The sequence below is a fragment of the Pteropus medius genome, unplaced genomic scaffold (genome assembly GCF_902729225.1).
Source record: "Pteropus medius unplaced genomic scaffold, Ma_sr-lr_union100, whole genome shotgun sequence".
Taxonomy (NCBI): Eukaryota; Metazoa; Chordata; class Mammalia; order Chiroptera; family Pteropodidae; genus Pteropus; species Pteropus medius.
In genome coordinates, this window is record NW_024354911.1 from 1305613 (window position 1) to 1329890 (window position 24278).

The following is a 24278-nucleotide window of genomic DNA, read 5'->3' on the forward strand; positions in this document are numbered from 1 at the left end:
TTTTGATTTACAGGTGTAAATCAAATCCTTTACACTATGAAATAATGGCACCCGCCTGGCTCGTAGAGGTAAAATGTCTTGGCCCAGGCCACACAGCCTGCAAGCCCAGTTTGGACCCTAGATCCCCTCAACTCTTTTCCAGCTGTTTCTCAACCTTCCCCTCTGCTCCTCAAGTTCTGGCTGTCCCCAGAGGCTCACAGGGAAAAGCTCAGCTCTCTCTGGTTATTGCGGACGAATGTGGCTGCCCAAAGGGTTCCCCTTCCAGCCCCATAGAGGACTCCCTGGCCCTTTGCCTCAGACAACAGCCTCCCTTCCCTGGCCCTTTTCTGGGGCCCATGGCCAGTATGTGAGTCACCTGCTTCTCACCTGCATTGACCAGAGAGTAGGAAGAGGGCTGCCTGGGGAGAGCACCTGTGCCTCTCTCTGGGCCTTCATTTCTCTATCTCTACAAAGAAGGAGTGAGACCAACCCAGAGAAAGCAGTGGAAGCAGATGTGGCTCAGCCTATGCCAAGTGCCAGGCTGGCAGCTGAGGCTCACTCAGGGTGGGGTGAGGGGAGGGCGTGCAGTAGAGGAGTCAGTGAGTGACCTTATCACTGCTCTGACTTGGAGGTGGGAAAAGGGGTGGGGCCCAGAAATCCAGGTTGCTCTGTAGCCCAGGGCAGGCCAGGAGACTCTGAATTGTTTTACCTCCAGGACATCTGTCTCAGGCCAGGGCATCTTGACCCACCTTCCCTAGGGCATTGCTGAGGCAAGGAGCAGTCCCATGGCAAGATCTGGGCAGCAGGGCATGGTGTGTGAGGGAGCAGGGTGTGGCAAAAGCAGCAGCAAGAAAGCTTACGTGTGGCAGCTTCCTGAACCGACATCCTGCCAAGCTCTGCCCTTGCCCTACCTCTGAGCCTCTGTGAACTTCAATGCCTCCAGGTGCCTCCTCTCCTTCACTCCTGGTTCCTGGGGCCTAGGATGAGGCTAAAGCTTCCCTGAAGAAGGCCAAAGCTGGGAGGGGGAGAAAAGTGGCCAGTGGGAGCCTCTCACACTGGGCCTGGACTGGTGCTCCAAAAGGTCACTATCAGCATCATTGCTCCTACAGCTTTGAATTCTAACACCTCCCCTAATCCTCGGCCCAGATCAGCCGGTGAAGACAACCAACACTCCCCGAGCACTAAAGATACGCTAGACATTGTCCTCAAGACCATGTGTCAATTCACTCATTTAAACCAATGAAGTAGATGCTATTGTTATCCACATTATTCAGAGGATAAAATTAAGACAGAGTTTAAGTAACTTGCCCAGGATCACACAGCTGGGATCAAACCCTGACTCCAGTGCCTGGGTTCTCATCCAGAATGCTTATCAACATGGCAGATCACTAAGTTTGGGGGCCACATCAATGAAATCGATGGAAAAATTCTGTCCTTTCTACTTCCCAGAGAAGGAAGATCAGACAAGGTTAATAGAAATACCTTGAAGCTCAATTTACAGACAAATCTGTAGAACACAAAAGACATACTGATCTAACTGCCATGGAATTGTTAGGGACAGAGCCCAGCCTGCCCCTTTCCCTATTTTTTCCCCTACCCTAGTCTAAGTCAATGCTATTAAACCCTGAAGTTTGGCAGCACACTGTTTGAAAACTACCAGTCTTTAACAGAAAGAAAACCCCCCAAACTAGAAGAATCATGTCCAATACCACAGCACTTCATCTATCAACTATCCAGAACACAGGTGTCACCAGCCCTGTTTCTGACACTCACAGTAAATAGTTTCTGAGGAGCTAAGATCTTACATTAAAGGTCACATACTTTATTCATACGAGATGGCTCAAAGCTTTTAGTTAGAGCCTATGAACTCTGATTTTATCTACGATTTTAACAAGATTTGTCATGTGGTCTTTTAATCTATACATGCAGCAATTAGTAGGGGTCTACATGGAACCTGATATACAGTTAGTGATTAATAAATATTGGTGGACCTCAACTGTTAGAGACAGTTTTAAAGATAGCTGGTAGCCTGACAGTTAAAGGAGGAAAGAAAAAATATAAAAAGCAAACATAATGGCTCAGAAGTGGTAGAAACATTCAGCGTGGGAGCAGACTGGGCCTGTCTCTCAGTAGGCCTGTATTTGCAGTGTTATCCGTGTGGCCACACAGTATTTATTTATAGCCTGCTTTTCTCTGTGGCAGAGCATTCAGATATAGGCTGCTGTGGGAATGAGGTGGGTGGGAGTGGGCCAGCCACAGAGAGAGGGAAGGAATAATTTGATTTCTGTTATACACACACGGAGATGAACAGTATGATGGCTTTGCAGGAAGTTTATGGCTGAGCCTCAGAATGGGGCCTATCAGTGAGACAAGGTTGAGGCTGAGAATACAGATGTCCAAGCTGAGAGGACCTTAGATCTCCTATAACCTGCCTCAGCACCAAGCCAGAAGGACACAGAAGCCCAGAGAAGGCAGGGTCCTTTCCTCCACCCCACCCAGCTCTTATTGCCAATGGCTCTGATCCCAGCAGACAACCAAAATGTATTGCAAGAAACATCTGTCTCTATCCTCAGCACAGGGTGGGCAAATGGAGTATGAGCTCAGTCAATGTTTGTAGAATAAATGAATGAGCAGTGGCTGTCTCCATGGTTCCACCTGCCTTTCTGAAGCCATTTCTCCAATTCACTTTGGTTATATTCTACAAATATTTTTAAGCGGGATTCTCAATTAGGTGGTTAAAGCTGGACCCCAAGCCTCACCCCGACATCCAGTCAGATAAATGAGACTGTCTTGGACTCAAGGAAGACACTCAGTGCTGAGGACTGAAGTTCCCTGAAAACTGGGCCAGGAACTGTGTGCCAACAGGAGCAGGGCTTTGAGATGCACCTTCCCCTCCCACGAATTCACTCCCTCCTAGACCTATACACCCAATGGCCTTTGCAAAGAAGTCACTGAATGTTATTTTAAGAGGGAAAATCTAGTCCTAGACCAGAATTTATGGAGGTCCACATCTTATCCCTTTTGGGGTCATTAAAAGGAAAAGTAAGGGCCTGAGGAGGCTGGGCCACATACACTACAATGACCTCTCATCGGCCCCCCGCCCCACCCATACACACACCTTTGAGCAGGAACCACCAAGTGGGACAGAGAGAACAGGCCTCAACTTTTCCCTCTGACCTGTGGTCACTTCTCTCCCCTTTAAAGCTGGGCTCCAGCTTTATCTGGAAACTTCTGTGCCAAGCTGGAAGAAGCCAAACTCTCCACAAGACAGAGGACAGAGGGAGGTACTGCTCCCCGAGTTGGGAGATGAATCACCAGAGAGACAAAGAGGGAGAGGGACTAAGGCTGGGCCCACCCCACCCCCATCACATGCCCATTCAGCTGCTGTTGCCTCTTCCCCTTCCCAGTTCTGAGATTCTGAGGTTCCCCATTTAGGAGGTTACAGAGCGGGGCCCCACTTTCAGTCTGCCCTAAAGCTGCTTGTCCTCCATCTCAGAACCTGCCAACAGTGTCCCCAGGGCCTCACAGAAAATCGGGAGAGGCTGACGTTCATTGGGTGCCCACTCTGATCTAGGCACCCAGAGCTACAAATGTACCTTCTAAAGAAACAAGGCGAATAATACAAGGTCCTAAAGGAAAAGAGAGAAATGGAGAAAAACGGGAGTAAATCACCCTCAGTTGTCTCACCGCACAGAGACAACTGGTAATATTTTGCTGTGTTTCTCTAAGATTATTTTACATGGGTGCAAGCATATTGTCTACATGCTTTTGTATTCTTCCCTACTTTTTTTCTTGCATTTTAAATTTACTTTTAATTGTGGTAAAATATACCTAATATAAAATTTATCATCTTAACCATTTTAAGTGTTCAGTTCAGATGTGTTAAGTGTATTCACGTTGTTGTGTGACCTACCCACCACCTTTTTAATGTAATTCCATTTTGAACATGTGTGGTTGTGGGTGTGATTTCTTGTTCTTCAAAACATCATTGTTAATGACTGCATGATCCTCCAGCTTGTGGATTTGGTGCACATTTAGGTTGCTGCCAATTATTTACTACTCTGGACAGTGATGAAATGGATAGAACTTTGCGTATCAAGGATTTTCACTGAAGGATTATTTCTTTGGGTACATTCTCCGAATTGGTGAGAAAGTGGAGAATAGTCCTCTAGCATTTGGCACTAGCAGACACTTTGGAAACCCTCATGGTCCTCTGGCTGGACAGGAGCCTTTTTATGCAGGAAGGCGGGAACAGAGTATATTGGAAGGGGCCGGGAGAGCCAAGTCCAGTGGGGCTTTGCTGGGAACCAAAGTCTGCTCAGACACTGTGGGAAGACTCGCAGCATGGCAGGCCTTGTGGCCTTGAAGGCCAAGTAGTCCAGTGGCTGAGGAGCAGGTCCTCTGGACCAGCAGGGGTCGGTGGATGGAGTAGGAGGTGAGAGAGGGAGGCCCTGGCTGTTCTGCCTTTGCCTCCACCATCTGTCTTCCCATGGCCTTCCTGGCTGTGCCTATCAGAATAAATGAGGATAGACACTTGTGCTCTCTCTGCACTAGTTGGGAAAGCTCTTTAAGGCTTTTATGTGCATTATGTATAAAAAACACAGAGCCAAACTGTGTATGTCTGATATTTGGCCTATTGTGAAAAGTCAGGGAAATGAGCATTTATATTGGCATAGGCTTGTTTTAACAATGAGACTCTCTGGAAAGACACAGAGAACTAAATAAATTAATGACCTTTGGTGGAAGTGAGAGAAAAGAAATTGGTGGGGAACAGAGATGGGTGGCAATGAGTGCTTTCACTATGTACTTTTTAAATATTTTTTGATTTTAGGATTATGTAAACATATCTCTTATTGAAAAAATTAAATTAAAAATAAAAAGGGATTAATTTACTTCAAGTTTTGTAAAGATTTTTTTTCTGAGTCCCAGCTACTTAAATGACCCCAGAGGAGTGGCAACAATGCCTGTTCATTGAATGCATAATATGTACCAGGCACTATGACAGTCATTCCACATGGGTCCCCAAATTAACCCTGCATAGAACGGTTGTCAGTGTCCTCCCATCTCCTGCATGGAGTCACAGGCAGGTCAAGGGCTTAGTCCATGGTCATACATCCAAGGCAGAGTAGGGACTTCCCCCAGGTATGTCCAATGTCATCATGCTCTGCTCCTGAATTCAAGGCGATTGGCTAGTTTTTTCTTGGTTCAATTATAACTCCTATAAAATAAAAGGGTGATATTGGTTTCTATGGTCTTGGAAGTAGGACGATTTTTCTCTCCATTTCCCCCCTAATTTTCTGTAAGTGATCACAATTATATGTCATTAAAAGGAAAATATTCGAAAACAAAACTAAGAAATTCCTGTTTTCAAGGCCGAGATGGTCATTTTAGGTAAAATTTATGGTTGATAACATTCCTCTTCCAAATACTCTGTGCACGCTTTGTGGAACATGGGCCCCCCAGGACCTGAGAACTTGGTTCATCTGTGCTCATGCCACTACTATCTGCTCATCATCTACTATCTGATGATGATAGTAGATTACAGAGGTTTGTGGTTATGCTCACTCTGCTTTTGCAATGCCTGAAGATGGTCACCTAGGTAGGATTCACTGGCTGCAGTGTCCTGGATCAAAAATGTAACTCATATCTTTGATTTTTTTCCTTGGTGGAAAACAAGATCTGCCTCTCAATGACCCTTTTTGCACTCCAATTCCCAAGAATTCATGGACTGATCCTGGCTGCTCCCGACACTTACAGACAGCTAGGGTAGCCCCTGAAATAGAAAGACAGGGCCTTGCTCAGGCTTTGAAAGGGTGGATGAGGATTTGAGAGGTGGCAGGAAGACAAATGGCACTCCAGATAGAAGGAATGGCACAGGCAAATGTGTGCAAGGGGAGTAAACACAGTGGATTTGGAAGACAGTTTTCAGGCCCAGAGGATTGTTCAGGGTGGCTGGAAGGAAAGGAAGGCTCAAGCTGAATTGTGAAAGGTCCTGACCAGCCTTCGGTGGTGGCAGAGATACTGTCTTCTGCTCTTTGCACCCTCTCCAGGGGTAGATGTTTCTTGTCATGCAAAGGGGACTGAATGCTGCAGACTGTGGGCAGGATGCCCTCCCTTTTCACCCAGACCCTGAGTAACTCTACAAACCACATGATGGAGGGAACTCATTGTGGAAACTAACACTTTCTCAGCTTCCAGAAAGAAAGAATGGTGCCCTGTGCCCTGCGGGCTGCCCATGCCAGGGCTCCCCGCTGGGCTAGCTCTAGAAGGTCCCTTCCTCACAGGCTCAGAAGATAACAGGCTCCTTTGAAGCCTCACCTGGCCCCCACCCTCACTTGCTGGGAAGCCTTGGAGAATCATTTCCCCTCTCTAAACCTCAGCTTCCTCATCTGTAGGATGTTAGAGTGATGCTCACTTAAGATAAAGGCTTTGAAGATGGAAGGGAGCTCAGGGCAATGCTAAAGAGGCCACCTTCTTCTGCTCACCATAGGCTAAGTCCCGAGGGACCCAGACTTATAATTGGATATGCACCTACAGAGTGAGCCTCTGATGTTGATCCTCCTGTTCCCAGAATGCCTACCCAACTGTTTACCACTGCATATTAAATGCTACCACTAGAGAGTCTTCCCATGGTTTCAAGTGACAAAATGCATTTAATTCCAGCAATAGCCCTGTGAGGTTGATATACTTATTCCCGTTTTACAAAGAGAAAAACAAGGCTCATAGAGGGGATGTGGGCCTGGGGATGCCACCCAGATGGACTTTGGGGCTACTGGGCCAAGCCTGACTGCTACTTTTCCAGGCCTGGGTCAGAGAACCTTTTGGGATTAGTAGGAGAGTGTAGTGGTTTGCTGAGACCTGGAACCCTGAGCAATGAGTGACTGTACAGGCAAGCGAGTGACAGCCCTTTTCCGCTGATGTTGACAGGCCACCCATTATTGGGTAACAGGAAGTGCTAGTTGGAGCTCTAGTAGCAGCCAGGGTGGGGATGGGGTGACCAGATGGGACTCAGGTCTTCCCAGCTGTGGAAATGGGAAAACAGAAGCTGAGTCATACTGAAGAGGAAAAGAGGGGGTGATGGGCTGAGGCAGGACAGTGCTTGACATGTTTAAGAGACAACAAGTAGTCCATAAGTAGGTTTGGGATTCTACAGAGAAGATGTGTCTTTGTACTAGGTGTCTTAGGCTAGGTGTCCCCTGCCCCAAGGATTGGAGGGGTCCGTGCAAAGGCAGATAAATGTGAGGTGATTTGCAGCTTTCCTAAGATGGCCCAGGATAGTTGTCACAGAGAGCCAAGAAGGCAAAGACAGATATTTATTTTTAAAGAACAAAACTGCATTCAATGCGGTTAGATGAACTAGCCTAGGTTCAGTTAGGCTGAGCTTGAGATTAGAAACTTGTTTCCATTGACCCCCAGTCTGACGGACAGCTCCGTAGAGCCTCTCAGTGTTCCTCATCAGAGCAGCCAATCAGCCCAGCTAGCTGGGGCCATGAGACATCTGGGCCCCTCGGCTTACGTCCTCTCTGGGCCCCAACATGTGGGAAGCCTGCAGGACTATGTCTAACGGTCACCCTACAGCCTTCCAGAGGCCCTGTCAGACAGAGCTCTGTGAACTTTCAGGGGCTCCCAGGAATCACACATACCTGGGTGAAGTTGAGGGTAGCACCTCAAGCAACAAAAGAGGACCTACTATGTGTGTGTCTGGGGCCTCTTATCTCTTTAATGCTGACCACAGGGTGCTACTGTTTGAGGACTGTGAAGATAAGAGAGGTTATACAATTTGTCCAGGCTTACACAGCAATTGTGTGGGTGTGCCTGAATTTCCACCAAGGCCTGTCTAGCTTGAAAGCTTTGTTCTTTTAAATAGGCCTCCTCCATCATCAGGAAGGAAAGATCTTCACTACCACACTCCCCTCCCCCCAGCCTGCAAAGTGCTGCCCACTTCCCCTCTGTTCTCTCAAGTCTTAAAGGCGCCTGCTTTGTGAAACCAAAATGTGTAGAAAAGTTAGAACAAAGCGGGTGGTGGTGGAGGATGGTGAACAAAGTCCTGGTCAAGACCTGGAGGTGTGAATGAGCTCCTCAAGTTTAGGAACCTGGAAGTCTGATACTCAGAGTTGTCAGTCAGGATGAAAGGCAGCAGTGAGTGATCTGAGGGAGTGAGGGCAAGTGTGTGAAGAGATGGCCTGAGGCCAGCTGGAGGAGAGCCTGTGAGTCAGGCAGAGCATATATGGCACCTTCCCAGGAACTAACGGGAGCCAAGTTCAGGGGAAGAGAAGTGGGTATGATGTGTACAGGTAGGGGCCTGTCATGAGAGAACCCTGTCATGTCAGGACTGTGCTTTCATTGCCCCATGTTACAGATGAACAACTGAGACTCAGCAAAGTGAGTGATTTGCCCAGGTCACACAGCTCCTCTGTGACACCCCTGCCAAGGTGATCTGGCAGTAGAGGCTCACTAGGGTCCAGCAGTGAGTGGGGCAGAAGGCAGATACCAGTGGCCAAGGGTGAAGGAAGTGGGGCAGTAGAGCCCAGGGGAAGGAAGGAACTGAGCTTCCCCAGACTCTAAGTCCTGGAAGAGATTCTGACCCTTCAGCAGGGACAGGCATTGTCCATCCTCCGCCCATGGCCAGCCACAGTGGGCTTCCTGCTGCATAGGCTCCAGTTTATGAGTGACCAGCCATGGACTGGGGGCTGGTTCAGGCACCGTTCTTGCATAACCCCTTTCTCAAGTTTCAACCCTCCCACACCGCCTACACCTGCCAGGGTATGCTCTATTGGAATATCGTGGCATCTCTCTCTGTATTCCATATCTGGGGCCACTTGGGCTCTTGGAAAACCCTTCCTTGCACTGACCTGGACTTGGCCTCCCTATCTCTACCTTCATGAGTCATGGCTAGGGCTCTGAGGACACCAACCACAGACATTCCCTCTGTTTCTGATGGCCCCAAAAAAGTCTGCAGGTGACATCATTCCTTGAGTGTTCCTCAAGGGCTTTAGCTTGAAACCCTGTCTTTATCCACCCTTCCTCCTGGGATACTCTGGATAAGCACCCAGCTTGCCTACTGAAGTCTCTGGTCATCCATCCATTCAAGCCATACCTGGGTGTTTGTTCTTTTGCCTTCCTCAGTTTGCTGAACAGTAGCAGGTGGAGATGAGCCCCACTGTGGAGTAATAGCTGAGGGTCAGTAGAAAGAGCCTGGCTGCTACTCACTGACTTATCCTCTCTGAGCTTTAGTTTCCATATCTGTACAACAGAGATAATAATACTATTGTAAGAAGTAGAGGGGTTGGGTCTGTCTGATTTATTTAAAGGTTCTGGGTAATGTGTCTTTGAATCTGCAAGCAAATGGTCTAGTGCCCTCAGCAGGGCACCTCAGGGGCCACCAGTCATAAACCATGTTCTCTCAAGGGTCTCCCTGAGGCAGTTTATTCAGCTCTTTGCTCAAAGTGTTTGCTGAGCATTGCTGTGCAGACACTGGGCACCAAGACCCAGTAGGGAACCAGACAGGCCCATTCTGCTTTCATAGAGCTGCCTTCTCAAGAGTTTAGTGCTGACTACCTCAGGTTTCCTAACAATCCTAATGGTTTGTTTTCTCAGTCCACAGAAGACAAGCAACAGCAAACAAGTTGCAAGCTGCCAAAGTCTCTACTGTTAAATTTGTGTGAGAAGTGAGAGGGCAAAACTGCCCCAGCTCCGTTCTCCCCCTCACAGTTGTTCAAAATCATTGTCCTCATCTTCTGGGTCTTCTGAGATGAGAGGAAGAAAGTCTAGTCTCCTTGTTCTGTCTCTACTCATACCAAGAAAAGGTGATTTTAAAAAAAAAATATTTTTTTAATGAAGAGTCTATCAACATAAGAGCATGACAGGCATTAGAAAGGTTTTTGACAAGAATGATTAGCATTTTACAAAATGAATGTTAAACTTGGTAGGGTATAAGTAGGAAACAATTTTTCTTTTACCTTCCAAAGGTGCTATTAAATCTCTCTTCCCCACCCCTGGGCACACCCTAATGCTTTTCTAGTCCTTTTCAGGTATAACTCACTCCAGTTCAACAAACTAAAATTAAAATTTCAGTCTCATTCAGTTTAAAGCTTCCCAGTCTCCTAACTGTGCATTGGAAGCCTGTGATGAAGAAAGACAACAGGGTCTGTGTCTTCACTTGCCATATTCTACCCAAACTCACTGCCAGCTGCTTCTAGTGTCTCCATGGACAGGGCTGGCATGGGTCAGACTCTAAAAGGGTGAAAGATTTTATTTCCCTGGTGCTATTGTAGCTGGTGACAGTGCACAGGTGGTAGATACCCGCAGGTCAGCTCTTCCGCTCCTGAGACTTCAGCCGGTTCTTTGCTGACTCCCTCCACCCCGCCACCCCACCCCCCCAGGCTGGAGTATCTCTCTGAAGTATTCGTTCCTGCTTCTCTCTGCCTCTGAGTGCTCCCAGTTGCACCCAACAGTCCGCTTCACACAGCTTCCTTTGGTGTCTCCTCTCTTCCTGTCAGGCAGTTCTCAGGGTAGAAAGTTACAAGGATACTCTTCCCAGTTACCTTCCACAGCCCCCACTTAATTCCTAGGTAAAATATCAGTGCCAATTCCTGGACAAGCCCACCACTCTCACTCCAGCATCACTCCTCCCTCAGCCCCCAGGCAGCTCCAGCCCCTCTCCTGACTTCAGACTTCTTTAGTCACCGGTGACCATGGCTTCCAAAACCCAACAGACACACATCAACCTCCTTGCTAGAAGGCCACTTCCTCCCCTTATACCCATTTTACACCCAGGAAGGCCTAGAGAGGGCAAGGGACTTTACTAAGGCTACCCAGCTTACTCCTAGCAGACGAGAACCAGGACCAAAACCCAGGTGTCTCCCTACAAGGTTAAAGGTATAGCTGTCTTCTGATGTACTTTATATTCTGGAATTCCATGTAAAAGAGCATGTGAAAAAGGTTCTGCAGCCTTTTAAATAGGCCCTCTGGTAGAGGAGGTTATATGTGGGCTGTGGTGGGGCAATAACGCCTTTTTTCGAGCCTGGCCACACCTGAGAGAAAGCTATATCAGGTGAGAGTGGTAGCAGCAGGCAGGGACAGGGCAGAGCATGGCGACCTACCACTTGCTGAAAAGCCACTGAACTTGGGGCTTTGCAGAGAGGTGAGAAAAGTTCAGAGCCAAAATCTTCGTCTAGGAGAGCTAGGTTCAAATCCTGGCTGTATGCTGCAGGTATCTGAGCAGGTTAGGTAATCTCTCTGGGTTCCATTGTCCTCAGCTGTTAAAATGGAGGAAATGATCTTTAACCCAGTACCCGCCTCAGGGCAAGCTCTGATCACTATTCTCACCTACATACATGAGTTCATCAGCTTCTCAGGTCAACCCTAGGTTGTAGTAACTATTAGGCCCATTTTTACAAGGAGGGAGGTGGAGGCTGAGGACAACTAGGGTCATAGGATGGAGTGTGAATTCATATCTAATCTGCTAAACTCTATCCAGTCTCTCCAACCAGGCCTGGGCACCCTCCCTAACGTGGCAACCACAATGTGGCCTAGAGGGGCGGCCGTCAGGGCCAAGAGAGAGGTTGGCTTCTGCTCCCACTTCCTCAATAAGGAAACCAGGTCCCAAGAGGGAAGTGGCTTGCTCAAGGCCCTGGTCCCTGCAGCCACCAAGAGTGATATGGGCAAGAAAAGGAGAAAGTGATGATGGGTAGAGAAGCTGCTTCTCTACCCATCCAGTAGGGGCATGGCAGGATTCACCCAGAGAGAAAAGCAGAAGGGCTATCCCTAAGCAGAAACAGGGCTCCCAGACCTTCCTCACACTGTCTTGAGGCTGAGGCAGGAATATGCTTCCTCCTGACCAGAGCTTTCCTGAGCACATCCTCCTAGAGCCTCAGGAGATCGCCTGCAGCCCCAGTCCAGTCCCTCCATGAGAAAAATGAGGCCCAGAGTGGTAACACAGCATGGATGGCAAGGCTTACAGTCTTACATCCGGCTTGAGCAAATCTCCCAAAGGAGGAGGCTGCATCTGCTGGCCACCTGACCCCTAACCCAAGGTGGATTGCCCTAGACACTATATTTGGGGGGCTTCTGGCTGCTTACTGGCTGTCAGTACTTAGTATGCAGAGCCAACACAGGCCTTCTCCAAGGTAGCATTCCTCTGGCCCTGCCTGGACACAGAGCTGGCTTCTTTGAATGCATGACAACTGAATGACAGCCCAAGATACAAATTTTATTTGAGGTGGAGAGAATTTGATTAATCATTTTTAAAAGTTATTTTTTAAATCACTTTTTGATGTTTCAAACTGAAAAGTTGCTAGGATATCTATCGAATAACCAATGTGGATGTGCGGCTTTGGAGACAGACCAACCTGAGTTCATATCTCATTTTCTGACTTTTACCAGTGACCTTGGGCCATCACCTCCCCTCTTTAAGCCTCCTCTTGGCCATCCTTACCTCCTTGGGCATGCATTTTCAATAAGATAACTGCTGTGATGTTCTTGGTGCAGTATGTGGCAGGTAGACTCCATAAAAGGTGCTTTCGCAAAAGGCAAAGTCACGGGCAGGTTTCAGGTGACAGAGGCTGTGAGTGGACAGAAGGAAGTGAGAGACCCTGCCTTCTGGTAGCTTTGGCATTGTTGAAATGTCAATCTTAGCCCATAAATAAGGGAGATCAGCAGGGAGTTCTTGGTACTTAAAAGGGGAGCTGGGTGGGTGCAGGAAAGGAAAGCCAGGGTGGGTCCCTGGAGGGGGTTATCTGGAGCTGAGCCTTGGACTGTGGGCCTGCAGGACCAATTGATTAACTGATTGAATGATAGGTTCACTCATTTCCTCAACAGCATCCTGAGCCTGACTCTGCCCATCTCTGAGCAGTGAGTCAGAACTAATTCCCTTGAGGAGGTTTCTGGAGTTGGGGTGAAGGATGAGGCTGCAGGCTGGGGGAAGTTTCAACCCATAGGGAGTCAGGCACTTCCTTGGAACAGGCTAGTCATTTGTGACCGTAGTTCACTCGGCAGCAGTGCCTGCTAGCACCACCGTGGCTCTGAGAGGGGACTAGACAAGATTCTTGAAACTGTGGCCTTTGGGGACATGAATTCGTGGAGATCTAGCCTACAGGACCCCTTGCTGCCTTCTGCCTCCTCTAGAATGGCCAATGTAGGTTTGATGTTTGCTTCTCTTTATATTCTGGGGGTCTCACTAAGGACAGAGTGGTTTCCCTGGAGTGTCAGGCTGGGCATGGGGCTGGCAGGGAAGAGGAGGATGTCCTGTTGCAGGGCTGGGCTCCAGTCAGTGTTCCCTGCCCAGCTCCCTGCCATCTCTCCCAGGAGTAATAAGAAGTGCCCTTGTCCTGCCTCTGTCTTGTGTGGTCTCAGCCAGGCCCTTCCCTTCTCTGGGCTTCTGTTTCCTAGTGGAACTGGTGTCTAGCTTAGAGTGACCACCCTCATGGGGAGAAGGCAAGAAGCTGGGGCTCCATATTCATTTTCCTTCCTGGCTGCTACATGCTTCTGTCCTGTGGGTCCAGAGAGAGGGCAGAGGCTGAGGGGCAGGAAACCATTGTCTGCTGACTGATTAGTGGGCAAGTAGCTGTCCATAAAAGCCCCAGAAGTGAAAGCCTGGCCCAGCTTAGGGCAACAATACCAGCCTGGACGTTGGAGCTGACTTGGACCCCAGCACTGAACTACAGAGGGTTGGGGTAACAACTTCTCCATGCTGGGGCCTTGGGTGGCCCAACCAGGGCCCAAACATCCTGCTTGTCACCCTGTGGGCAGCTGAGCCTGGGCCTCGAAAATTTCTAGGAATGCTTATGGAAGAAAGAATGAGCATGGGATCCTAAGCATACTACAGGCCTGGGCGTGGGCTGGGCTTGACATGGGACCAGTTGGGGTAATTGGTGGAATTGCTGCCCTTTCTTACCAAATAGGACTCCCCTTAGACTTGGAAGAACAATACCTTCTCTTCCTAACCTAACAAAATGCCTCTTCCTGAAGGCAGCTCTCCTTTATTTTGACTCCTCCTCTGTCTCTCCCCCATATACCCATAACACCACATTGGAAGGGAGGTGTGGGGCACCACCAGCTTTTGACTCTGAGAGGGTTAGACTTGCCACCTCCAAGTGTGTGTGTGGCCTTGCGAAAGCCTCCCTTGTTCTCTGAGCTCTGAGAGACAGGGCTATGTATGGTGTGTGAGATCAGGGAAACACTCTTTTCACTAGTCTCTGAGAATTTGGGGGTCTATGGGGAAAAAAGAAAACACTAGATGCCATGTATCAGGGCTTGCCCTGATTTTCAGTCGCCTGGCCAAGTGCCCTTACGGTTTTGGAGATCCTTCCTCAAGAATGAATGTGGGACTCAGAAATTCAAAAGCTCCTGCTCTCAGCATAACATTTCACCACTTACTCCCAGGATAGAGCTCCCTCCACTGGCAGTCAGGTGCCCAGAGATCTGGCGGGGAGGAACCTGGCCCCGGGACCCACTCCCTAGACCCAGAGATGTCTTAGGAGACCCTGTGTCTTCTCATAGTTTTTGAGTATGACCTTCATCCCCAACTTCCTGCACCAGTAGCTCGGAGTTCACTCCAGGGATAAGAAGGAGAATCATATGAGTCAGGAACACCAGGACAGGCTGAGCAAGTGCCAGGCAAGCGAGCGGCAGAGATTCAGCTATGTCCTGGATTACCGCTCCCCTCACCACCTTGGTTAAGAGGTGCACCTGGGGTGTACCAGGTGTCCTAGGTATGTGCCAGATGTGCTAAGTGAGCCAGATGTGTCCTACATGTCCTAGGTCTGTGAGGTATCCTACATGTGCTCTCTATGTGTGTTAAGGTATACTCCTGTCCTAACCGAAGTCACCCCAGGGACTACCTCACTGGGTGAGCATGAGAGGATTATCTGAACCCACACAAAGAGCACATATGGTGTAGAGACAATATAGTATAGAGGTGAAGAGCATGGACTTGAGCCGGACAGCTTTCAAGCTGTGTCACTCTGGATTCACTTCACCAGTCTATGCCTCAGTGTTCTTACTTAAACTGCTGAGATAATAGGGCTACAGAGATGATGAAAGGAGTGAGCAGTGCCACGCACCCTGTAAGGCTATCATTATGGGGTCTTGGTGGTGGCCCTTCCCATGGCTATCTTGTGTTGGAGTTGATGTGTCCTGTACTGTGAGTTCTAATGCCAGGTGGATCTCACTTATATTACACCTGGCATCTCCACAGATGGTGGCAGGGGTTGGGGGTGGGGAGGACCTACTGTATGCCTGTGCGAATCCAGGTCCTGAATCTTAAGAGCCTACCCTTGAATGAGGAAGATGGAGGCAGATGGGGACATGGTCAGAGGGGTCCTTACTAGGCTATGCCCTGCCTCCCACTGCCTGTTGTGGCCCTCACACATCCCTCTATCCTATGTTACAGTGCAGGGACTTCACGGCCCATACAGGCTACGAAGTGCTGCTGCAGAGGCTGCTGGATGGCAGGAAGATGTGCAAGGACGTAGAGGAGCTGCTGAGGCAGAGGTGAGCATCACAGAGGATGTGCAAGGGCCAGCAAGGGAGGGATGCCACCCTCCACCCAGCTCCTGTGAGATGGCCAAGGCCCCTCATCCCAGCCAAGCTGCTGTCAAAGCATCCCCTACTTTAAAAAGTCATAAGTGCAGCTCTCCTGTGTTTCCCCAGATATAGGCCTCCCCCAGGTGGGAAAATAATCTAATGTACCTTCAAATTTACCTGTATTTGGCCAAAATTTATTTAGAGATAGGGCTGGGGGACTTAACTTTCTCAAGGAGACCTGAGGGCCCACCTGTCCCCAAAGGCTGAGAGGATGGCTTTCCAGGATCCTGCCACAGACTTTTGAGGGACCTGCAGACATTTGAGGTACCTGTGGCCAATAGAACTGAAGGGGATACATTGCCTGCTCTTTGTTCTTGCAGGGCCCAAGCGGAGGAGCGCTATGGGAAAGAGCTGGTGCAGATTGCTCGGAAAGCAGGCGGCCAGACAGAGATCAAGTAAGAGGTCCCAAGCCCCGGCTCCCCAATCCTTTGCCAGGCATTTTCTGGGCATTTAAACAGGCTTTAGGATGGACTGGAGAGGGCCAAGGAAGTTGTGGATGGCTCCCAGGGCAAGAGTGCCTGGAAGACAACTCTCTTGGGTGTTGAGGGTCAGGTTCTGTGTGTGGGAGAAAATCCAGTGATCTGAGTGGCAGGAAGACCCTGGGCAGGGGAGCAGGGACCATCTGTCCTCAGGTGCTTGCAGCACAGCTCATACACCCTGGGCAGCCTCCCCCAAAGTCCTGAGAGCCATCAGGGCCATGTGATAGGCCCTTCACTAGATGCCTGAGCTCTCTGGTTCAGCCTGGGCTGCAAGGTGGGAACACACATGAATTCCAGTACCTGCTCCTCACCCACCAGCTGTGTGACCTTGAGCTAGTCACTGACATTGTGCCTCTGTTCCCTCATCAGGATAATAGCACAACCTTCCCCAAAGAATTAAGCAAGTCCACGGGCTCTGCTCAGGAAGAGAGGCAATAAAGGAGCTGCTGCCGTGAAGCAGCCAGGGTTCTACAGCCCTGAGGCCTGGGTCTCTATGTACAGACTGCCAGGCAGGGGAACAGATAAGAAGAGAGTGAAGCCTTGTGGACAGCTGAAAGAGAACTTTCTAAGAGTAGAATGGAGTGGCTGCCTTGGGAAGGTGTGAACTCTCACCCTGGGTAAGAATTGAGCTGGCCTGAGGGGCAGACAGGGTGTTGGACCCAAGTTCTGAAAGGGTTCTGACGAGTACTTCTTTTACCAGAGAGCCAGCAACCTCTGACCCTTGTCCCTGCTCCCCTGGAGGTCAAGCCTGTGCGCATCTGGCTCTGCCCAAGGAAAGTGGCCCCAAAATCTGTCAACTCCAAAGCCTATAACTGGGTCCTCTCATTTAAGTGCTCTGAACACTCTCCAGCTCTTCTAAAGACACAGAGGACCCTGGCTGTTCCTTACTTCCAACCTGGAGCCAAAGAAAACATGGAAGAGCTAGAAGAAGGTTTAAAAGTGGTAGGAGCCAGGGGAGATGAACGTTCAATGCCCAAGGGTTCATATGTTGGGCCAGAAAGCATGAGCACAGCCCTAGAATGCATGAGCTCTAGTTCTCACTTGGCCTTTGTGAACCATGTGACTGTGGGCAATCCCTTAACCTCTCTTAGTTTGGTTCTCATCTGCCCACTCCAGTGGGCAGGGGACATGGTGAGGAATTAATGGAAGTCTGTTGGGACCCTTCTTTGTCTTCTCTAGTGGTGGGATGGGCTGTTGAGAGAGCATGACCAGGGAGGAGTTCTTGCCTGCCTCCTGGCCTTCCAGGTCAGCTGTGAAAGGAACACTTTCCCAGAAAGAGTGGATACCTCCCATGGGGTACTGGAGAGAGTAATCTGGGAAGGGTTAAAGGTCTGTGAGTTGCAGGAGACTTAAAATGGGGAAGGATAACCCACCGAGAAAGCAAAAAATGGGAGTGGAGCCAGGGGGCCAGCAGGAAGGGCGGGAGGTACACAATATCTTGTCCCATTTTTAGAACTCTGCAGTGACCAGAGAGAAGTTCTGGGCAGCCCTGATTCCCTGTGTGGTCATAGGAGGCTGAGTGGGGCAAGATCTGCCCTGCTCTATTTACTGTGTGACCGTGGGATGATAGCTCCCCCTCTCTAAAAGGAGAGAGTCATCCTCAAGATTTGCTCTGGGCAATCACAATATCAAGCAGAGAGCACCAACCCACGGAAATGCTCAATAAACAGCGGGGCTCTTTACAATCTCACAGGCCCCTTCCTAAGTCAGATAAATTGAGGCTGCCCCGCTTAGCTTGAGGCTGAGAAGTCCAAGTGGGCAGCCTCAATCATTTCCTTTGGGACCAGCTCCTCCTTGGACCAGATTGCTAGAAACTGGGAGCCCTTGGATGGAGAGACTTCATCCAACATGGAAGCCCAGGGCAGGAAACAGAGTCAGGTTTTGCCTTGTTGCCCACCGGGAGGAGCTGGCACCTGGGCTTGGTGTGCCTAACCTGCAGCAGGAGCGACAGAAATGTGGCTCACAGGTCGGGAGTAGTGTGTACAAAGTAGCACTGTCCTGAGTCCCCATCAAGCTGGGGAGGCCAGAGGAATAGGGCAGAGCTGGGTAGACTGGGGAGGGCACCTCCTGGGAGAGGCAGAGAGGGAAGAAAGGCAGCTTCCTATCAGAGGACTGGCATGGACAAAAGCTAGAGGTGGGAAAGTGCAGGGCATATTCAGAGCCAGTGAATGACAAAGGCAGTAGTGGAACCATCTCACCTTACTCGCTGCCTCCCTTAGGGCCATGCCCCATGTGACTCCCAGCTCAGCTGATTGCACACAACAGGTGCTTAATCAGTGTTGCTGTTGACCCACGTGGCATGTACGAGGGTTAGTGAGACCAATCAATCATTCCTTTTTTTAACTGTGGGCCAAGCACCCATCATCCATCAATTTATTTAGCAAGTATGTATGGAATACCTACTATGTGCCATCCCCTAAGCTGAGTTGGGGCGGGGGGTCAAAAATTAAAAAATAAATAAAGAGTCCCACCATCTTTTAGCGAGTCTGGCACATTGAGAGTGACTTCATTCCCCCGCCCAGTTCTTTGCTTCAGAACCTCCCTTTAGAGCCCTCTCATGCACAGTTCCTCTAGAAAGCTCCCCCAGACACTCCAGACTTGCCTGACTGTCAAGGTCTTGCCTTAGATCAGGTCACCCCATTCCCATACCAACCTGGAGGTCTCTTTGTGGGAAGAGTGAATGACAGCCTGGAATGCTTCCATGTTGTGGGCACTTGAGGGGGTGTATTTGGGGTCAGCACCTCTGAGAAAGGTGGCCTGGCCGTTCATTGTAGAGGCTGGCACTTCCTCCTACAGAGCCCATCCTCTGGTTGGGCAAGCCCCCGGCCTCCCCATGACCAAGCCTCTCAGATCCTGCAGGGGGCTTATTCTCAGCCAATTGGAGGGCAGGCAGAAGTTTGAGGGTGGGGGCAAACAGAGAAGACAAAAGTTGGCAGATAAGTGAACCCAGAAATAGTCCAGTGAGAGCAGTGAGTGGGACTCTGCTGCCTGAAGATGCAGCATTTCTGCATCACCCCTGATCTTTGTGGGAAGAGTGAATGACGGCCTGGAATGCTTCCATGTTGTGGGCACTTGAGGGGGTGTATTTGGCCACCTTTCTCAGAGGTGCTGACCCCAAATACACCCCCTCAAGTGCCCACAACATGGAAGCATTCCAGGCTGTCATTCACTCTTCCCACAAAGAGTAGCCAGAAACCTCACTCAGGCCTGGAGGCTCAGCCACATATAGTAAAAGGAGGTTATTCCCACCTGCAATAGAGAATTCACAAATAAGACTCTGTCCCCAAACTAGAGAGATCCACTTTCAATCCCCATCAGCCCTTTCAATACATTTTAAAGACAGCATTAGGTAGGTGGAGGGGGCGTATTGATATTCCTTAAACCACACATCCAGCCCTGCAGAAAGCTTACCTTGACTCTCCCTTCGAAACTTTGCTCTGGCTGTTGCCCCCATTTGTCCCCTGCCCAGTGCTACCCACACTTCAAGGTGTGGCTAAAACACCACCTCCCCCAGAAAGCTGTCACTGCCTCCCCTCTTGCTCATCCTGCCCCAGGTAGAATGCTGGGGTACCACATGCTCCCAGAAGCTGCACAGGGCAGGAGTTTGGGAAATTAAGGGGTTTTGAGGTGGGCAGAGCTGGAGCCAACTTCCTGTGAACCCCTCTGCAGTTACATGGAGCAGGAACAGGCCCCCAAGGGGCATGGATTTAAACTCTTATACTCTCACATCCCTGCCTCATCCCCAGGGAAGTAAGAGGAGCCACTCCTGTCGGCTGGGAGGCAGCAGCCTCCTGGCCAGCGGGTGGGCAGCAGGTAGGGAGGCCAAAGCAGGGAACTGAGGTGGTACATGGCATGTGGTAGGGAGAGTACAGAAGGAGATACTTACACTGGAAATATAAACTGTGTTTGAGCACAGAATTCCAGGCTGAGCATCCTGAGAGTCAAGTCAAAAAGGGCAACAGAATGAGTTACACAAGCACACCAGTGACTGATAGCAGAGAGTAGAGAGACCTGCTTGGGGTCCCTGTCCTTGACATACAATGGAGACACATAAGGATAGACTTTAGGGAGATGTTGGTGACAGTTTCTCTGAATGGCATAGGGGGAAAACCCGGGAATGAGTTTGTTGCTCTGGCCTATAAGCCTGGGGGTAATAAGGAGAACCAGGCATTGTCCCTGTTCAGTGGGCCTACAGTTCAGTGAGGTGACAGATAATCAAAACATCAGTCCAAGGTGACAACAGGAACAAGTGTTCAGAAGGGACAGAAGAAGCTAGGCAAAGAAGCTGCATAGGGAATTATCATGTGCAAAGGCCCTGAGGCAAGAAGGAACAACGCATATGGAAGGAGCCGGCGGGTACTCAGGTGACGTGGGGCACGGGACAGAGAAAATGGGTAACAGGTGGAAAGCTGGAGGGATGGAGATGACAAGGCAGTGGCTAGGGTGGTGGCAGTGAGAGGTGGGCAGTTAGGACATCTAGAAGGTAGTGCAGGAGGAGGAAGAGGGTGGAGCCAAAGTCATTCTGCATTCTGTTGTGTATAACCAGGTAGATGGTGGTGCCTTTGCTGAGAGGGTAGCCCTGCAGGAGGAGCAGGTTTGTGGGGTGTTGAGTCCAGTTTTATATACTCAGAGTCTGAGGTATCTGTGAGATGTTAGATCCAAAAGGAGGTGAGGACCAGGCAGCGGATGCACGCGTGTGCGTGTGTGTGTGCGTGCGCGTGCGCGCACGCACGTGCGACATAGGCCCGCCTGCCAAAATGTAAGTCCCTGGGGCCAACTGAGACTCCAGGTTCTGCTGTCCTCCCCTCCTGCTGACCCTAGCCTCTCTGTTTTGTAGCTCCCTGAGGGCCTCCTTTGACTCCCTGAAGCACCGTAAGTCCCAACTCTCCCTCACCCCGGGCTGCAATGTGACAGGAACTTCTGGGAACATAAACAGAGGTGGATGGATTCTGGCCAAGAGAGGAGCTCAGGCCTGCAGGACTGGAAGAGGATTTGGGGCAATAGACACTAGCCTGGGTGGGGTGAGTGTGTGGATGGCTGAAGCCCATCAGGTCTGATGTAAGAGACTGATGCCCATACTCCGCCCCCAGAAATGGAGGACGTGGGCAGCTCCCACATCCAGTTGGCCCTGACTCTGCGTGAAGAGCTGCGCAGCCTCGAGGAATTCCGAGAGAGGCAGAAGGAACAGAGGAAGAAGGTAAAGTGAATGCTAGGGAGCACCCCCATCACCAAGACCCTAAGTGGGAAGTGGCCTCCATTGCTATGGAGGTGGTGGGAGATGGACCCTCCGGACAGAGCCAATAGAGGGTGGGGAGCAGCACCCAAGCTTGGGGGTGAGGGAAGGGCTCAGCTCTTGGGAGCCCTCCTAAGCCATCTCACGCCAGGAAGAGGGGAAGACATGGGTCTTGTTGACCATCCTACAGAAGCAGACTGCAGAGGGCAGTGACAGCCTGGGGGTACTTCCAAAGGAAGCAACCTCAGTTGGGGAGTCACTAGAAACTGGTCCTGAGACCAAGTATATGGGCTGTTTGTCCGGAGAAAGGCAGGCCAGAGCCAGTGACTGTAGCCACTCTGCAGGGCTGCCTAAGGTTAGGGGACAGAGCCTGCCGGGAGTGAGAAGGGTGTCAGGCTTACCTCAGCATCCAAAGGTACTTCTCACCCATGCATAGGCTATCCCTAGATGGAGGGACTACGTGGAAAAGAAGTGAGGTTCCTATCATGGGAGGTATGCAAGCAGAGATTGGAGGCTACTTGTCAAAGAAGCTGCCGTGGTGGGCTGGGAAGTGGGCTTGGTGACCTCTGTGTCCCAGGGTCCCCTCCTAAGCCGACACTCTGATGGGCTGAGCATGTGGCCCACTGGGAGGACAGATGGGCATACATGCTTAGCCTGTCAGGGTCTTAGTGATGAGGATATACCCTGACCAGGGAGGAAGAGGCCAGCACACAGAAATACTTCTTGCTTGGAGAAAGATTATTATAAACTATCTGAAGAATCAAAAATGGAAAAGTCCACACAACTGAGCTGTGAAGGAGAAGAAGGTGCCAGCTCATGGCTGGGGCCAGGTTGTTCCTGGTTGTCCTGGTCAAGCTGCATCCTTTCTCTGTGCCTCAGCTTCCCTCTTGCAGGATGGGACACATATCCACTTCCCAAGTTTTGGGTGATCCAGCCCAGAAGCAGTGGCCCCTCAGTCTTCAGACATGGCACCAGCTCCATTTAGTGGCTCTGACCACAGAAACTCAGCTGTCTGCCTATCTGGTCAGCCAGGGTCTTGGACTTTCTGAATTCTAAATTAAGGTTCCTGAGCAGAAAGTAGGTCCCCAGAGCCAGCCCCAGAAGCCTGCCCAGCCTTGAGGTGCTGGAGCAGGTGATCTCTCTGAGCAAGGACTTGCCACGATGTCTGCAAAAGTTGTTTGGGACAGAGCAACACCTTCCCCAGGTCAGCCAGCAGCCCCACAAGCAGGCTATGATATAGTGTGCAAGGAAGCTTGCCTGAGCATGTCTGTGCAAGTCTGTGTGTGTAGAACATGGGCACACATGCGTGCATGCCTATGAGCATGTGCATGTGTCTCAGTGTTTTATGTGTGACCAGGTGGCTTGCCTGGCACAAGCCCCACTGTGACCCCAGGCACAAACTGACTCCAGCCCCAACATGAGATTTTTATTTCCAATTCTTCTCATAGCTCATTCTCAATCTCTGTCCAGGCTGAGTTTCATCCTTTCTATCTGAATAAGGAGCCTGGGAGGTGAGGTGAGGGTGCAATGGCCCATGTGTTCATGTGTGGCCATGACTAAGTTAAGTGTATGTGTGTTCACCTGTGCAAATAGGCCCGTGGCTGTGCAATGGGGGCCATCATGGGATTGTGCTTGTGTATACTTGTGCATAGTGTGTATGTGAAGCCTATGTGTGCAGGTGGGAGCAGTGAGTGTGAGAGCCTATTAGTGTGCACTTCTGCATGTGTCATGTGGAACTTTGTGTGCATGTGTGTGCCAAAGTGTATACATGGTGTGTGACAGCTTCACAGGTACAGAGGCTGTGAGTGAAGAACTGTGTGTGCACATGCACATAGGTTGGGTATTCTCCAGCTAGAGACCAAGTCCAAGTCTGCAGCCAATAAGAGGACACAATGGGCATACCCATGCCCTGGGCTTCTCTAGCTTTCTGTTCTGAGCAATAATTGTGAAAGAGCAGGCCGTGAGAGAGGGAGTGCCTTTTGTCACCACCCTCTTCAGAGCCAGGAGAGGATGCTGTGCCTCATCCCAGGGAAATCCCATCCACTTGGCCTAGGGGAGCATCCAGAGGCCACAGTCCCCCACTAAGAGCCCCATGTCCCCTGTAGTATGAGGCCGTCATGGACCGTGTCCAGAAAAGCAAGCTGTCACTCTACAAGAAGGCCATGGAGGTGAGTGCAAGGCTCTTGGGTCTCGAGGGTAGTGGACCCCAGGAAACCTGGGATGGGCCCCTGGGACAGGGCTTGTTCAGATCTTCATCTAGCAACACATGCAGCAGCCTCTCAGGTGATCAGGGCTGCACTGGGTGCCAAAGCCCCACATGGATAGGCCCGTGGGCAGGCGGTCAGTCCCAGACAGTGGCCCACAGGGTGATACATGCTGTCAGCTGAGGAATTGAAGGGTAGTGGGAGAAGGGGCCCCTGAGCTGTGTCCCCTAGGACACAGGGTGAGGAGAAAAAAAGCTTCCACAAGAGTGGACAATATGTGCAGAGGCTAGCATCATGAAGATACATGGTATTTTCAGAGACTTGAAGCTGGGGAAACTGAGACCCAGGGTCTCACACCTTTGATGCAACCACACGTTTGGAGAGGCTGGGCCATGGGCAGGGCTATACCATCCCCAGTGGGAAGAGGCCCGGGAACAAAACCCTCTTCTTCCTCCCCATTCGAGACCTCCAAATCTCTGTCCCTGGTGAGGAGGCCCCCACTCCACCCACAGCTCCCAACAGGGAGAAGGGAGGCCAGGCTCAAGGAGTCATGTTCCTCCACACCCCCAAGTCACGTTCCTCCACACCCCCAGTCCAAGAAGACATATGAGCAGAAGTGTCGGGATGCAGACGATGCTGAGCAGGCCTTCGAGCGCGTTAGTGCCAATGGCCAACAGAAGCAGGTGGAGAAGGTGCGTAGGGCCACTGAGGCCATATGCTGTCACCCAGTGCTGTCACCCAGTGCTGGGGCAGGGCGGGGGAGGCAGGAGAAGGGTCCTGCAGACACCCCCAAGAAAG

General features: G+C 50.5%; 1 protein-coding gene across 4 annotated transcripts in view; it reads left to right on the forward strand.

Moving 5' to 3' along the window:
- PSTPIP1 (proline-serine-threonine phosphatase interacting protein 1) overlaps positions 1-24278 on the forward strand; it is a 36331-nt gene that overhangs the window by 1183 nt on the left and 10870 nt on the right. For 2 of the 4 annotated variants that reach the window (XM_039856673.1, XM_039856674.1), the window contains exons 2-7: positions 15371-15471; positions 15885-15959; positions 20881-20915; positions 21134-21240; positions 23382-23444; positions 24074-24172. In XM_039856673.1, coding sequence (XP_039712607.1) covers positions 15371-15471; positions 15885-15959; positions 20881-20915; positions 21134-21240; positions 23382-23444; positions 24074-24172 — 480 coding nt within the window. Of the gene's footprint in view, positions 1-15346; positions 15472-15884; positions 15960-20880; positions 20916-21133; positions 21241-23381; positions 23445-24073; positions 24173-24278 lie in introns of those variants that run through there. The other 2 variants (XM_039856672.1, XM_039856675.1) reach the window with 2 other exon arrangements.